We start from the raw sequence: 15565 nt of genomic DNA, 5'->3' as shown, positions 1-15565 counted from the left end.
TGTAATTATGCGTCTCATTAATTTATATCTCACTTTATTATATACATAAAAAATTTGAAACATGGTAATCGCGAAACATGAGTATTTTATGAAGTATTGCATATTTTATATAAAAATATATTAGAATAAAATATATCGTAAAATATTGACTTTTTAATAATTTTAGCTCAATATTTTCATACGCAGAATGCTTGAAAATTGAATTATCTAAACAAATATTAATTCTATTAAAAAAATATCAGTGACGTTTATACATCTGTCATAAAAACTGAATACTCTCTACAAAACGTGTTGCACGGTTTACATATATTTCACTCCAAATTTTTGTTTCAAAACATTTTTTTTAATGTTTCATGTTTTTATATATTTGGCTCGATATTTTTATACATGTAAATATACATGTAAATATATGAGTACGCGTAACGTTACATCAGTAAATGATAGAACAAAATTTTGATGGCATATTTTATAAATCAAGTTACGATTGATTGCAAAAATATTTGGTTAAAGATATTGCGTTATTCGATTAAAGAATCAAACATTTGTATTGCGTTGAGAAGAGTACTTGTGGAATAATAGAATTAATCTCATACAAGTGAATTATATAGATCAACAAATCGCGACAGACGTGTCACCCTCGAGGTCAGCAGGGTGAGAGCAGAGCTCTTACATGTGGTTAGTTTTCAACTTCGACGTCCTCTTTGTCTCCCCATGGCGAGATATATTGTCACGTGACATAAATTCTGCATTCTCTCTACATTCTTAATATCTTTGTTGCGCCACATATTTCACGACTGACCGCGCATTATTTTTACAACTAGGAAAAATTCGATTGCCCGAGAATACACAGAGGATTCTATATAACACACAATCCTATAATTAATTTCTAAGGGAAATTCAATCTAAATATTGCAATCTCATTAAAAAATTTCGATGAGGGATATTTTATAAAAACGCATTCTATAAAATATTTATTACACTTTCTTTTAAATATTTTTTATTTAAATTTTGTAATATTTTACGTCATAATAAAATGTTAAGTATCTTTTCATAAGTATTGACTTTTTATGACTTTATCTAAATATTTTTATATGCAAGAAGATGTGAGAAAAATTATCAAATTACGAATATAAAGAAAATCTCTTCTTTAAAAAATCTCGTGTCTCATTTTTCACAATTTTGATCGCATGTTATTTTTGCAACTAGGAAAAGTTTGATTACCGAAGAATATACACAAAGGATTCTATATAACACACAATCTTGTAATTAATTTCTAAGAGAAATTCAATCTAAAGGATGAGAGTTTATTAGAGAATATCGAGAAATACGACGTTTAATCGGATCCTCGTCGAAAGGCAGCTAATTTTAAACTGTTCAGGGAATTGAAATGTAGTGCAGTAAATCTCTGGGATAACGAACTCTACTGTAGAGTCAACCATGCAAACGCCAGACACCATAGCGATAACTGTATCATAACATGATTATGCAATAAACAATGGCGCACGCGTTTATTATATAACACACGTGTAACACGTGCGATACGGTCGGTTATCGTTGCACTAATGCGGAATAATGTTGTATGCTGTTAGAGAACCGTAATTTTGCGCATTTGCCGGCGCAGCGAGTCGCATACCTAATATTTAGCGAACGGTGATTCTTCGCTATCTGCTCTCTTGTTTCTCTCGTGTAGAAACTAGAAATTCCCTTCCGTTTGATGGCCGTTTCTGGTCACGCGACTTTGATAACGTCGTCGTTCATACCGTCTCGAAGAATGGTGTCGATCCTTTGACCTCGATCGAAATGCAGAAGTCACGTGAAAAGAAGTCGAAGGCACGTATTTCGTATCTCCGATGATGCTTCGCTTCGAGATCGACGTGCCTCGAAAGGAAATTCGAGCGCGATCTTCGAAATGCGAAAGTGTCATCTGAATTCCTTACCTGTCTGAAAGCAGCTTATCGTTCACGTGCAAACGTTTCCGCTTTAATATTAACGTGTAATATAACGCGCTTAACGCGATCGAGGCAAACGCGAATTTTTATATAATTCGATGCGAGAGGAGAGATTAAATATCGAAGTCCATAATAGTATCGAAAATTGAAAAAGTTGCAAACTTTTCCCTCCTCTGGCGCTGAGCTGTTTGGTTAAGTTTGAGAATGACCTTTTATTCCGGTAATATCGAAGTCTTTATCGAGTAGTTTTATATTTCGTTATCCGGCCGGGCGAGCATTCTTCTATAAAACTACGGATAAACTTTGTAGGCGATATCGTCTTTTATTTGTTAATAACATACGGTACCGTCATATGCTACGGGCGCATTGAGTCGTAAAATGCCATACAAGCAGGGTAACCCGCCCCCTGCATAATTACATAACACAAAGCACGTTTATGAGATCGTGTACATGAAAAGAATAATTTTGATAAAGTCTCTCAAAATTTGGGTAGATATAGATTTGAAAATAATTTTGTTGGACCGTCAAAAATTATTATATACACGGAGAGAATTTTCTTTTAAAACTTACTCTGAAAATATGGTAGTTGTGGTACAATGCAATATATTTTAAAATTTTTCACCATGCATTTCAGTAAAATTAATTAAACTGATTTTATATTTTGTTGTAATTTTCTTAATGAATGAGAGAGATTTACATAAAATTCTTCGAAATACAATGTTGTCCCACGATTGTCATATTTTCAGAGTATAAAACTCTAAGAAAAAATTCTCTCCGTGTAGGACACTCAAGCTTGAGCGATGTTCCAAAAAGTTTTAACACATATATTTTAGCAATCAGTTTGAGCATATAATTGTTTTAATGATCCAGCAAAATTATTTTCAGATCTGTATCTATAGTTGTAAGATTTTTAGGTATTTCAGCAAAACCGTTTTTTTCGTGTGTATATTACCGTATTAATTATACGCTCGCGCAACCGATCCATTTTTCATTTCGTCAGCGTTATCATTGCAGCAGATACAGACCAAGTAATTCGCAAGCTTTCCTGACTCGAAAAATACTTGATATTCACGACGCGTTCCGAGTAGTTATCGCGAAACCGGAGATCACAACGGTGACGTCTCCCTTTGGGTCATTTCGTGTTAAATCGAACAGCTCCCCTTTCTTCGTTATTACTTTATGATCCAAGATAATTATGAAAAATAATATAAAATTTATTTTAACATCGCTAATCTTAAAGTGAGTTTTGTCATTCACGACACGTCGTAAATGTTTGAAAAATGTAGTAACGATTAGCAATCGGATGGATTCAAAAATATTGATAAAGATTTTCGAGACAATTATACGCGATCGATCCAAATGTGGAGTTGGAAAGTATTAAGGTTCCTCGAACTTGAAAAGCCGTTTCTGTCGATGAAATAATGAACGAATTCTTCTGAAACTTTTCTTCCGTTCCCGTTAAAGTTGACCGCGATGAACTAGTCCACTTTCGCTGCGATAATAAGGCAATTTTCTCTAATATCAGAGTATCGAGTGTCTTTCCTCATTCTCCCCGAGTTATTAAATTGAACGCGTGAGGAACGCCGATAATGGGTCATAGTATGGTTAATATAACGCTGATATGACCGTGCATACTAAAACATCGTTGCTTAAATATGCACAACGTCCATTACGTCATTAAAACTGAATTCTATATTGCCTTGTCCACTTGCGAGGGCGGATAGTTTTGCTACTTTCTGAGCACGACGCTAGACCGGCTTAAGCTAACCACACAAAGCGATGCATCGTGGAGACACACCGTTAGTAAGATGCATGACCGCACGCGCGCGGTCATGTAAAAGCTGTGAGACACAATGTGTATGTGTGCATGTGCAAGTTCCAGGTCCTCGGCTTGTGGCACCGGGTGCGAGATCTCGTGAAAGATAAATATCGCAGATAAAAGAAAGAGTAATGATAACTTGATACACGTTATTTATAATATCTTATGATAAACGGTTTTACCTTATGATAATTTCCATGCGAAATGACAAACTTGTTTGCAATTCTGAGGTTTAGAAAAATGAAACTTAAGCCTATCGCACACAATGTATTTTTTTTTGCTGCTTTTAATATAGATTGCTAGACTTATACAGAAGAAAAGTAGAATTTCTAGTAATTTACTAAAACATAAACAATTTAGCAGGAAGAAATGTATCGTGTGCTGTAGGCTTAAGTAAAAAGATTTAGATAGAAGAGACTTTTTTTAGGCATTATTTTTAGGTACACGGAAAAAATTTATTAAATTTTAATAAATATTTGTTTAAATATGTAGTATTGACTAAAAATATTTACTAAATGTGAACATATATTTATTTAATACAAAAACTATTAATTTAGGTATCATTTTTTTATTGAGTAACTATATTTATTTACTGTAAGCAAATATTTCGTTAGTACTATTTAAACAAATATAGTTATTAAAATTTAGTAAATTTTTTTCAATGTAATAAAATAATTTTTGTAGTTGATCTTAATACAATTTTGAATCTTAATGTTTCACGTCTGTTTTGGTATATACATATGTAGTACATTTGTACATACATATATACATATACATATATGTAGGTATATGTATAATTCTGTATGTGTGAATTCCACGCGTGCATGAATGCGAACTGCAACCGCGGCGGACAACAAGAGGCGCACGTTTCCGAATGGATATGCGAGGGCCATACGCATAATGCATTCGCATCTATATAACGAGATCCATGCGCACCGAGTTGGGTTATCTCGAAGAACTTTGGCACCTGAAACACGATGCCAGGACGTGCCTTCCTCCGACCCTAAATTGAGACGAACGGGAAGCAGCATATGCCGTGTGTGTACCACAAGGTACATACATTCGTATCAAAGACGGGAAATCCAAGTGGTACCGCAGAATCTTGAGAAATCTCCTGAACTTTCAGTATAGCCGAGATACCGAAATCCTCAATCTTAGTTAAGAACTCTCGAATAAGAATATCTACTTTAATGAAGATTAAATGAATTAATGTTAGCCAATCTTTCGCATGGAATAAAAGGGTAGAAACTTTTCTTGTTTAGTTCAACGACAGATACCCCAAAAATCGAACTTCTTCCGGGGCGAATCAGGACGAAGATAATTACTGCTCAGTTATCCTCTTTATCCCCAAGAGTATACAAGTTTCGTAGAAATATGCGGGAGATAATCGCTTTTAATCGCAGCAATGAGCTTAAAACAAATACGCTCTGTGCTGAAAGCGGCATAAGAAAGACGGGACAGACAAACGCGACGCGTCGACACGGTATTACGTTAAGTGGATTAAAAAGTTGTGCATGAAAATGGAATTAACTAGCGTGCGATGCACCAATCCAGCGCGAGGGTGCGACGGATCTAAACGCAGTTAATTAACCAGCCTTCAATCTCTACATGCAGGACAGTAACGTCGCAATGGCGCGCGTAATTATTCGCTGTATCGTGCGCGTCCTCGGATTAATAATCGAAAGCCCAGTTAAAGCGGTTCGAACAACGTTTGTTCTGGTCTCGGGGACGATCGGCCGGGATTGACTTGGCTGAGGAGTTATCCCCGAATAATATCCCGAATATCCCCTATAGATATCATCCCACGCGAAGCCGAAACGCGTTTCCGAGGGATTACCCGTCACCGTGAACAACGATCGTGTCGAGCGACGTGGACTCGCGGAGAATTCCGCCCCGATAATCCGTTGGCCGGAAGATAAAATTTGTTTACCGCCAAGCTCACCGTTCGGCTAAGCTTTTGTATAACCGTCTATCATCCGCGGATATACCACCTATAGCGTGTCACATAGATCGGATACTCTCTGGCATGGTCTTCTCACTCACACGCAGAGTTAATAGCCGAATATCCGAGCACAATGAGACTTTCTCACCGATACCGAAATCCGATATCACGAAGGGTGCTTCATTTCGTGGAGGAAATAGCACACCCCATGAACACGATGTACAATCTGGACTTAAGTTTATAGACCTCGAGACAACGTACCGGCCATTCACTACATTTCTCCTCTTTTCTCAAATAAATCTCAGGGAACGTCGTACGTTAATTTTCTTCCAATTTTTTATAGTTACTTCTTATATCAAAAGTATAAAGAAAGTTGTCATTAATTTTAGCACAAATTAAGTCTTTCAATTGAAAGAAACTTTTTATTTTTTACACAAATGTTTGGTTTTACGATGTTTAAAGGTTTTTGCAAATAAAATCGTTTCTTAACTATTATTAATTATTATTTTGTTTCTATATGTGTATCGAGCTTCAAGAAATCGGATGTAGATTCATTCTTAAGAAATATTGCTTTAAACATTGTATATATAAAATCGAGTATTTGTATAAAATAAAAAATTTTTTTTAATTGAAGGATCAAACCTAAAATTAATATGATAGATGTCTTCATACTTTGACATAAAGAACAATTGTAAAAAATTTGAGAAAAATTGACGTCCGACGTTCCCTGAGGTTTACTTGTCAGCATCTTTGACTTGTCTCGCGGAAAATTACGTTATAGCAAATTCCAGCGCTTACTAGCGTAATGCGAGCCGTTAATCTTTTTCGCTGAATTTCGTTGCATGTGCGATGATCATTTAGAATCCGTATCCGAGCTTTAGCCATTTTTCAGTCGTTAAGCATCATAAATAAAAAAATTAATGAAATAAATAAATAGAGAGAACAATATCATAAATAAATAAATAGAAGAATGTAGATATATAGGCTGCGTTTGGATATAGACCAATACTGAAAATCTTTAGTTCACGTTATTATAGTTTACGTAATTATAGATTTTTAATACTGGCAGTGTATATCTAAACACGATCCTAGTTGCGCGAATTATCAGTTCAATATCAATTTTTGTGATTTCTAAATATCTCACTGCAATTGGCAATTCACTCAATGTTCTGTTGAAACGCCCCTGTATTGTCGAAATTACAACTCGCGTATGTTAATAATTAATACATGTTAATTCGCACAGATAAATTCACTCGTGATTACTCGAAAATTTATTTATTACGAGAGATATAATTTCAACTTTCAGAGCTTGAATCTGAATTTTTGTATTTTTGAGATATTTTTATTTATCGAAGCTCTAATGATATATGATATATATATTGTATACATAATATTAATATATATAATTATTAATATATAAAAAAAAGATAGTTCCAACGCTCTTTCCTTAAAAAAGCTCTACAATTCCTTAAAAAAATATAAAAAGAAATCCGCATTTTTAGACTGAAAAATCAAAATTGAAAATATACCATGTTAACTTTGCGAATCTAGCATGACATACCCCCTCTCCCCCATCTAAAGTATAAGAAAAAAAAAATTTCCACTTTTAGCTACATTTCGCATTAGTATTGCTCAAGTTGTACGAATATACTGTAAATCTGAATCAGAATTACCCAGTGGCATACTTGGCACTGGATAATCAGTGAAGTTAAACTAAAAAAGGAAGAATGTTAGAATTTATTAATAATAATTATATTATTCATAATATAATTAAAATACTGATATTTGCACGTTAATTTTAATCTTCCAATACCACATTCATTGAATTTATGCACTAAAACAAGGTTAATTAAATCACATAATAAAGATTAACTAAGTTAGGGATGTCATATTTAATTCACCGATTTACCAGGGGCATATTTAGCACTGATAACAGTGATTATCCACTGATTCAGATTTAGAGAGTATGTAATTTGAAGAACAAAATTCCAATAATTATTAATTAAAAAAATTTTAAATGTAGAAGACATCATGGCACGGTCGGAAAAAAATATCGTGCTGATAATTTATCGCAATTCCAGTGACATTTTTTCAAAATGGGGTGCCAACTTTACACCGGCCTTTTCTCGTTAGTTGTAGCAAAGTTCTTTGTTCTACAATCATTTTTAAATAGATTCTAGCTGCTACTTTCTCAATTTTGGTTTTTTAGTATAAAAAATACAGAAGTCTTTTTTATTTTTATATGAAACTGTAGAAATAGAGAGAGAGAGAGAGAGAGAGAGAGAGAGAGAGAGAGAGAGAGAGAGAATGCTACTGAAACTGATATAATTTTTTTTATATTAATAAAATGTCATGCTAACTTCACAAGTCGATATCAAGTGAAATCTGTGAAGTTACATAACATAATATTTAGTACGTAATATTTAGAGATCAATAAAGTTATATATAGATACTTTTGGCTGAGATAACAAACGAATTTAAAAAGAATTTGTCCCAATTATTTCCATTATAGTGCCATCATAATATTATAGATAATTCATGAGAATTATAGTCGATTGCAAAAATCATGAGTATTCATATAGACTGCTATGCTCTCAGTCGTAAAAGCGTACTAAGAAATTTACGTCGCTGCTGCGCGACATCTTCGCGTCCGTGGAAATGTTGAAAAATTTTATGAACAGACGCGCATCTGGAAGCTTTCAGCTTTATGGACACGTGATAGAAAGATGCGGAGATATTTCGCCGGACAACGGACATTTCCATGTGGGCAGTGAAATAAAGGGTGAGACGGCCCTTGGGTATCGTCCCGGTCCCAGTGACGCATGGCATCGTTCGGGACTGGCACGAAGCGATCGGAACAGAACATATAGCGATCGGAACAGCGTAGCGCCCTGGGCGAGGGATGCCACGACTGACCGATAAGATCCGATAGAATAGAAACCCTTTTGCAACCCCTCCTTCTCTCCCCTTCTATTACGTTTCCGTCCGCTTGGCATTTCCTCTCACCAATTCTTCGCTTTCTCGTTCAGGTGCAGTTTCCGCGAATTCTATCCGTCTCACTTGAACTTCGCATTTGCGACTCTCGTTATTAACTGCATTTGTACAAAGCGTAATGTTCGCGCGTAATTATGACCTGACATTTCTAATGGACTGAAGAATTATTGCGATCTTTGATGAATTAAAGATGAAGTCTGCCTTGTTGGAAGACTCGCGAATAAAAGTTAATGGGAGATGAATAATTTCATTCATCGTTTATAATTAATAATTTCCCGATAATTACGTTTACTTTACATGTCGCTAATCTCCCATTAACTTCTTTTCGCTAATCCTTCAACAAGGAAAACTGAATTTTTTTATTCATCATAGATCGTAATAATTCTTCAGTCCATTAGAAATGTTAGATTATAATTATACTTTGTAGAGATGAAACGAGTGGCGAATGGAAATAGCTTTACATTTTTACACGAAAAGAACAAATTAACTTTTAGGTATCAAAAAATTTAACTATACTCTCTAAATTTGAATCAGTAGGTAGTCACTGATTCAATCGCATATTTAAATGGCACTGCATAATCTGTAAAGTTCAACTAAAAAAGAAAGAAAGTTTTAATTTAAAGAGCATTACATAATTAAAATACCGATATTTGCACGTTAATTTCAATCTTCCAATATCATATTCATTGAATTTATATGCACTAAAACAAGATTAATTAGATCACATAATGAAAATTAGCTAGGTTAGGGATCTCACATTTTATTCACTGATTACCAGTGGCATACTTGGCACTGATATCAGTGATTATTTACTGATTCAGATTTAGGAAGATAGAAAATAATTTTGTTAAATCATCAAAATAATTATGTAAGCAATTCAAGCATGATGAATAATACTGCAAAAGTTTTGACATTCGTTAAGAATTAGCTTGAGCGTATCCAAAATTATTTTGATCTGTATAATATCAAGCTAAGCTTTGAGATACTTTAACAAAACCGTCTTTCCCATGTAAAAGTAAATTCTTAATCAAATCACAAGTAAGCGCGACTAACCACTCTGCACATATCGATTAACGTCGTGTCTCGTTTTATTGCTTCGTCAAAGATCGATAAATTCGCTTTTTCGAGTTAGAGTTTCCGGTGTCTCCAACGTGTTTAATTTCGCGCGTGACTCGATTTCCACGTCGAAGAAAACCGAGAGAGCGGAGCCAGTGGAAAGACACGGCGTACATTTTCACACTGCAACCGACAGGCAGAGGATATTTAATCGCGGAGGTGAGAGGTGACGAAGTGTCCGGAGTTCGCGATAATTTCGTTGTCAAGAGCGCATTTTTCTTTCGTCGTCGTCATCGTCTCCTCGTGTCCTGTCGTTTAATGGCACATGGACGACAGGTGGGACGTGTCTCAGAAAGGTGAAAAGAGAGAAATGGGGAACGGAGAAATGGGAACGGAAGCGAAATTTCCACGAGAGTAAGCGAAACCCTTCCAAGTCGAACCTATTGCGGACGGCAGGAACGAAGGCTACGGGACAAAGGGAAGCAAGAACGAAGAATTGGCGCCCGAGCGTGACGGATAACGAGGACGTTAATCACATGTTATCACTCGTTCGTGAACGAAGACGTTTACGTTATAGGGAGAAAGGAAGAGAGAGAAAGGAAAGGAGGATTTACACGTGTGTTTCTGACACTCCATGACATAACTGCACCTTTTCGTCATAAGACGAATTATTCCGCAAGCCCAAGAAGATCGTATGTTAAATTCAGGAAATTCCAAAATTCAGAATAATAGAAGTTAAAATCAGAAATAACTTTGATAATAAAATTTTCAAAATTTTATTTTATATTTTATAAAGCACGATGTGTGTCATGTAGATATTCAACAATCGTTCACTTATACCAATTTAGGAATAAAAATATGAATATTTGTACTGCTGTTTATAAATTAGTGTAGATGAACGATTGTATTTTATGTATGATACATCATATGTATAAACTTTGACGACTGAAAAGTGTCAAAAATAATTTTGATAATTTTAAAGTGTTTCTGATTGACATTTTACGATCAGAATTCTATAAATAACAGGATATGTTTTTGGAGATAGTTTTTTTTATTATTAAATCATAATAATATTTGATTACATTATACAACTGCATCCATTAATAAACTAGGCAGAAGATACCATAATTAAGACGGATATGATTACAAAAAGCTTACTATCTTAAGCATCAAGTATACAGCCGTATTAAAAAAGTAACTCAACTATTTTTGACGAGCGATTTATACCATGATGGCATCCCCATTCCCCAAAACGTATATATGAATTTTCATACGTAACATGAATTACGTAGAATTGAATTTTCTTCTATTATCGCGGAAGAGAAACGAGAGTGTAAGCTTCGAAGAGTGGGATAGCAAATGCGTTTCGCCATTCGATGGGAAGGGATGAAAAAAAAGAGGAAAGGATAAGGGATGAAAAGTAATAGCGCGACGAGACTCTCGGCGCCATTATGGTGGAGACGCTACGGCAGATAAACTTGCGGCACGTACACAACGCCCGCGACAGCGGGATTCCGTTTTACGGAGCATTGCGAGATACGTTTTGCGAATAGATACCGTGCAGAAATTACGACGAATCGACCCGCATGGAAATTAAAGCCAAAACTGGTCGCCGCAAGCGAAAGGTGGGCTATCGAGGCGCGCAAAGGGCGACCTGGTTACAAAAATTAATTTCGCACTCCTTTGTTAGCGGGTAACGCAAAAATCATAAAATTCCTGACGGAATATTGCTCGTAAGTTGTGACAGAACATTAATCATAGACTCGTTCTTTTATTTTTACCTGCCCCTCGGCAGACGGACAAAATTCAACCAGATTTGTCGCGTGAAGTCGCGATATCAGAACAGTATTAGAAACGTATCCAAACGGTAACTCTCGGGCAACGCGCTGCCATTTATCACAATTCATTTGTCCAATTACTTTGAAAACGCAACGGTTGTTACGATTATTACTCGCTGGCATCGAGTTTATTCTACGTAAAAGCGAGATTATCCTTTGACTCGTTCGTGGTGCTTCTGCAACAGTAGGGTACTCTCTAAATATGAATCAGTGGATAATCACCGATATCGGTGCCAAGTATGCCTGCCACCGGTAATCGGTGAATGAAATGTGAGATCCCTAATCTAGCTAATCTTTATTATGTGATTTAATTAACCTTGTTTTAGTGGATAAATTCAATGAATATGGTATTGGAAGATTGAAATTAATACGTGCAAGTATCAGTATTTTAGTTATATAATGAATAATGCTCAAACATTCTTCTTTTTTTAGTTTAACCTCACTGATTATCCAGTGCCAAGTATGCCACTGGGTAATTAGTGACTATCCACTGATTCAGATTTAGAAAGTAACTATCTTTATTAGTGTGCCTTTGAGCTAATTAGCTCATTATTGCAATTAATTATTAAATACTGTAGTTTTATTTTGTCTGCTTGAAATCAATATCGGTTTTTCCACTATTTCTTTTTTTATAACATTTCTATAATTAAAAAATATTAATATTTTATAAGTGTGTTCCTCCAAGGAGCGATGGCTCTATTAATGTGCCCCCAATTTGTGTGCCTATTTTAACATATATTTACTAAAACAGATAATAAATGTAAGCTAATTGTTTAATATTGCATAATCATTTTAATTATTACTTATGCAATTTCAATGTACACTCATAATATAACGCTTTAAAACAGGACACATTAATAAAGACAAGCTCAAAATCTTGTGGTATTATTGGACTCACGTAAATTCCTCTAAATTGTGACGTTATCTTTCGAAAAATGTTTACTTTAATAGTTAAATAATAAAATATTATCTTTAATATCATATATACATAATTTAATTTAATAAAAAAAAAACCTTTTCTTACTTATTTGTGCTAGTTTTCTTTGGTTTATTTAAATTCAAAGGTACACTAATCGGGACAGTGTTACCCTAACACATGTTACATATATATTTCGCACGGCCGTTTTTCACGAACGTCATAGGCGACATCACAGTTAAGAAAAAAAACAATTTACTCGAATATCCGAGTTTGTAGGACGTCCGTCTAGCAAAAATTCCACATAGCACAGTGCAAGATTTAGTGTGAAGTAAACTCGGAGTTCCTTCGAGAGAGAGAGGAGGGTGGAGCAAGTTCTTCGACCACTTTCTTCAAACTCCCCGGCATCCTTCTTACTTTCATCATTAATACGAACTGCGTCGATCTAATTTCTGGGTTGGTTATGTACACGAGCGAGAGCGGGGTTGCTATATCAAAAACGCGGTTCTGTGCCACATTAAACGACGCCTGCAGTATTTTCAGTCATCAGAAACATCGTTCTCTCGATAACGACTCTTGCAAAATGAAGCACTTAATGCAAACAAGAAGATTGAAAAGAAGGAGAAATATCTCGTGAAATGTTTACCACAAAATTTATTTCACGCTTATCAAAGAATCTATGTGTATATAATCTGCGGAGTTCGCATCATTAATCGAGAATCGATACCGCATAGTGTTATCAAAATAGAGAATTAAACGCGCCAAACTCGAAAGAATAGCAAAAAGGAGAAGAGCAAATGCATTACCATCCGGTTGATGATTTAAACGGCGCTGCGAATGAAAAAGGTTGATGAAGGAGAACGAGGCGCGGGAGAGGGCGATAAGAACCTCTTTATTTCCTTTATCAGGCTATGCGAAAAGTGGGAGGGATTCTCTCGGCAAGTTACTGTATGTGCAGTATACGAGCAACTCGGCTGATTTGTACGCATATCGGAGACCTTTTCATAATCCCCCAGCGCTAGGAAAATGTGATCCGCCGGGCAGATTTTTCGTTCGCCGCGTATGTACTTGAAAAGCCGACTCGTTTGAAGGGTACGGGGATTACTTACGACAAGTACGGAAATCGGAATTACGTCGCTTTTAATCACCGGCGGTACAGTCTAGATTTATATATATGCGTCTCGCCTATATTTAAACATCTCCGATACCACTCGCTGTTTCGTATAACTGCTCTTTAAATCAATTCCTCGGACATTTCGAAGCTGACACAGATATATGTTTATAACCGATTTAACCTTTAGAAGACGGAAATCTATTTTTTAACTCTTACAGCTTTTTCCTGAGTAAAATTTGTTATAATTTATTATTTCATTGTACTTATTTCTAAATATTACAGTTTCAACTATAGTGGCTTTCTCAATCTATAAAAGTTAATAAAATCATCCATTATCTTCTATCTTTTCCAATTGGAAGTAAAGGGAAAGATATCTTGTTAAGATGATGAATAGCTCATATAAATTTTCGAACATGCGCATGTATTTATTTTTAAAACGGAAATGATCGATTTCCTTTTCCTAAAGTAGCAAAGTACATCGCCGTAGACGTCTTATAATAGAATAGACGTTTGATGCAAAGAGGGCCGTAATCAACAATAGAGCAAAATAATAATAGAGCGACGTGGTCGAAGTCGTAATTAAAATCTAATGCTATCAAGAACTTCCAACTTGAGATGAATTGTTGCGGAACACGCGACGTGATCGATCATCCGCGGCGCATTACCGAATAAAAGCCTCATCGTACTATCGTAGAATCCGCAACAAGCAAAGCAACGCGATTCGTTCGTATTTCCATGTCAGACTGTGCGTACTGCTTTGAATAGCAAGTATTTCGAGGAAAGAACGAGTCATTCTTATGTTTCGTTCTTTTTGTCGAGAGATATAGAAGTATACGTATAATCATAATACTGGAAAGGGTATCCTTTTTATAGCGTATTTTATTTTAACATCTATAGCTTCCTTTCTTTTCTTACATAGATTTTATTACGATTATGGCAAGTCATAAGACATTTACTATGTGGTAAAATTAATAGTTTGAATAGTAATAATGAGAATTGCTCGCTAAATGTATGAATCGTAAAATAAAATCTTAGAATATTGTACATAAATATATATAATTATATACAATATTCCTTTATTATTTATTATGCATAATATTCTAATTGTTTCGCAGAGATTATTCGATTTTCTTTACAGCTTTTACATGTAAAAGTCGTAAAAAGGAATTTAAATAATTTCTGATAGAGAAAGGGTAATCTCTTATACAGTCTTCCATGTCCCTATGATTTAAAAATCTGTACTAAATCAAGAAGCCGTTTCATGAAATTGAAATAAACTGTCTATTGACACTCGCAGTAAATTAGTGCCAAACTCATTAGTCCCTCTGACCGGTTCTAAGGACGATGCAAACAGAGAATATCTACCGTGGCATATACCGGGTGTGACTCACCTCGAATGCAGAGCGCAGCCGCGTTGCACCGTGATGTAACTCGACGCTGATGGTGGCGGAGGGGGTGTGAGATACGTCGACGGTGGTAGTTCATGTCTGTGGGGATGATTGTGATGATGATTATGAGAATGGTTCAGGGAGCCTCGCAAAGTCCCAGGCAGATGGCGATGTGACTGCTCGCTGGAAACATCAACGGGAAAAAGACGTTAGTCAAGGGGATCGATACTGAAACTCTCGGGTGGTTATTCTTTTCCCACCGGATATGTACCGGGTACAGATGAAGCCCTACCAATGGTCGATCGTGCAGAAAAGTGTCTACTGTCGGTAATACTTAGCGCAAGATAAGAGTCGCGAAAATGCGACTCGTGCAGATATTAAAGACTCTCGTAATGATTCATTTATATAAATTATTTTAGTAGTATTTTTTGCAAAAGTCAGGACAATATTTTTTCAATAGAATATGATAAATAAAATTATGGCGTTTTTTATTTTTAATAAAGAAAATATTCTATTTAAAATATTTTATTTAAATTTGTTTATACTAAA

The 15565-nt window shown here is 35.3% G+C and overlaps 1 protein-coding gene across 2 annotated transcripts in view; it reads right to left on the bottom strand.

Annotated features, from left to right (window-relative positions):
- The window catches only part of LOC108758801 (uncharacterized), a 107161-nt gene that overhangs the window by 82956 nt on the left and 8640 nt on the right, over positions 1-15565 (bottom strand). For both annotated transcript variants that reach the window (XM_018503931.1, XM_018503932.1), the window contains exon 3: positions 15020-15199. In XM_018503931.1, coding sequence (XP_018359433.1) covers positions 15020-15199 — 180 coding nt within the window. The remainder of the gene's footprint in view (positions 1-15019; positions 15200-15565) is intronic.

The sequence above is a fragment of the Trachymyrmex cornetzi genome, unplaced genomic scaffold (assembly GCF_001594075.2).
Source record: "Trachymyrmex cornetzi isolate Tcor2-1 unplaced genomic scaffold, Tcor1.1 scaffold16, whole genome shotgun sequence".
Taxonomy (NCBI): domain Eukaryota; kingdom Metazoa; phylum Arthropoda; class Insecta; order Hymenoptera; family Formicidae; genus Trachymyrmex; species Trachymyrmex cornetzi.
Note: the sequence above shows the minus strand (reverse complement) of the source record. Positions and strands in the feature narration are given on the sequence as shown.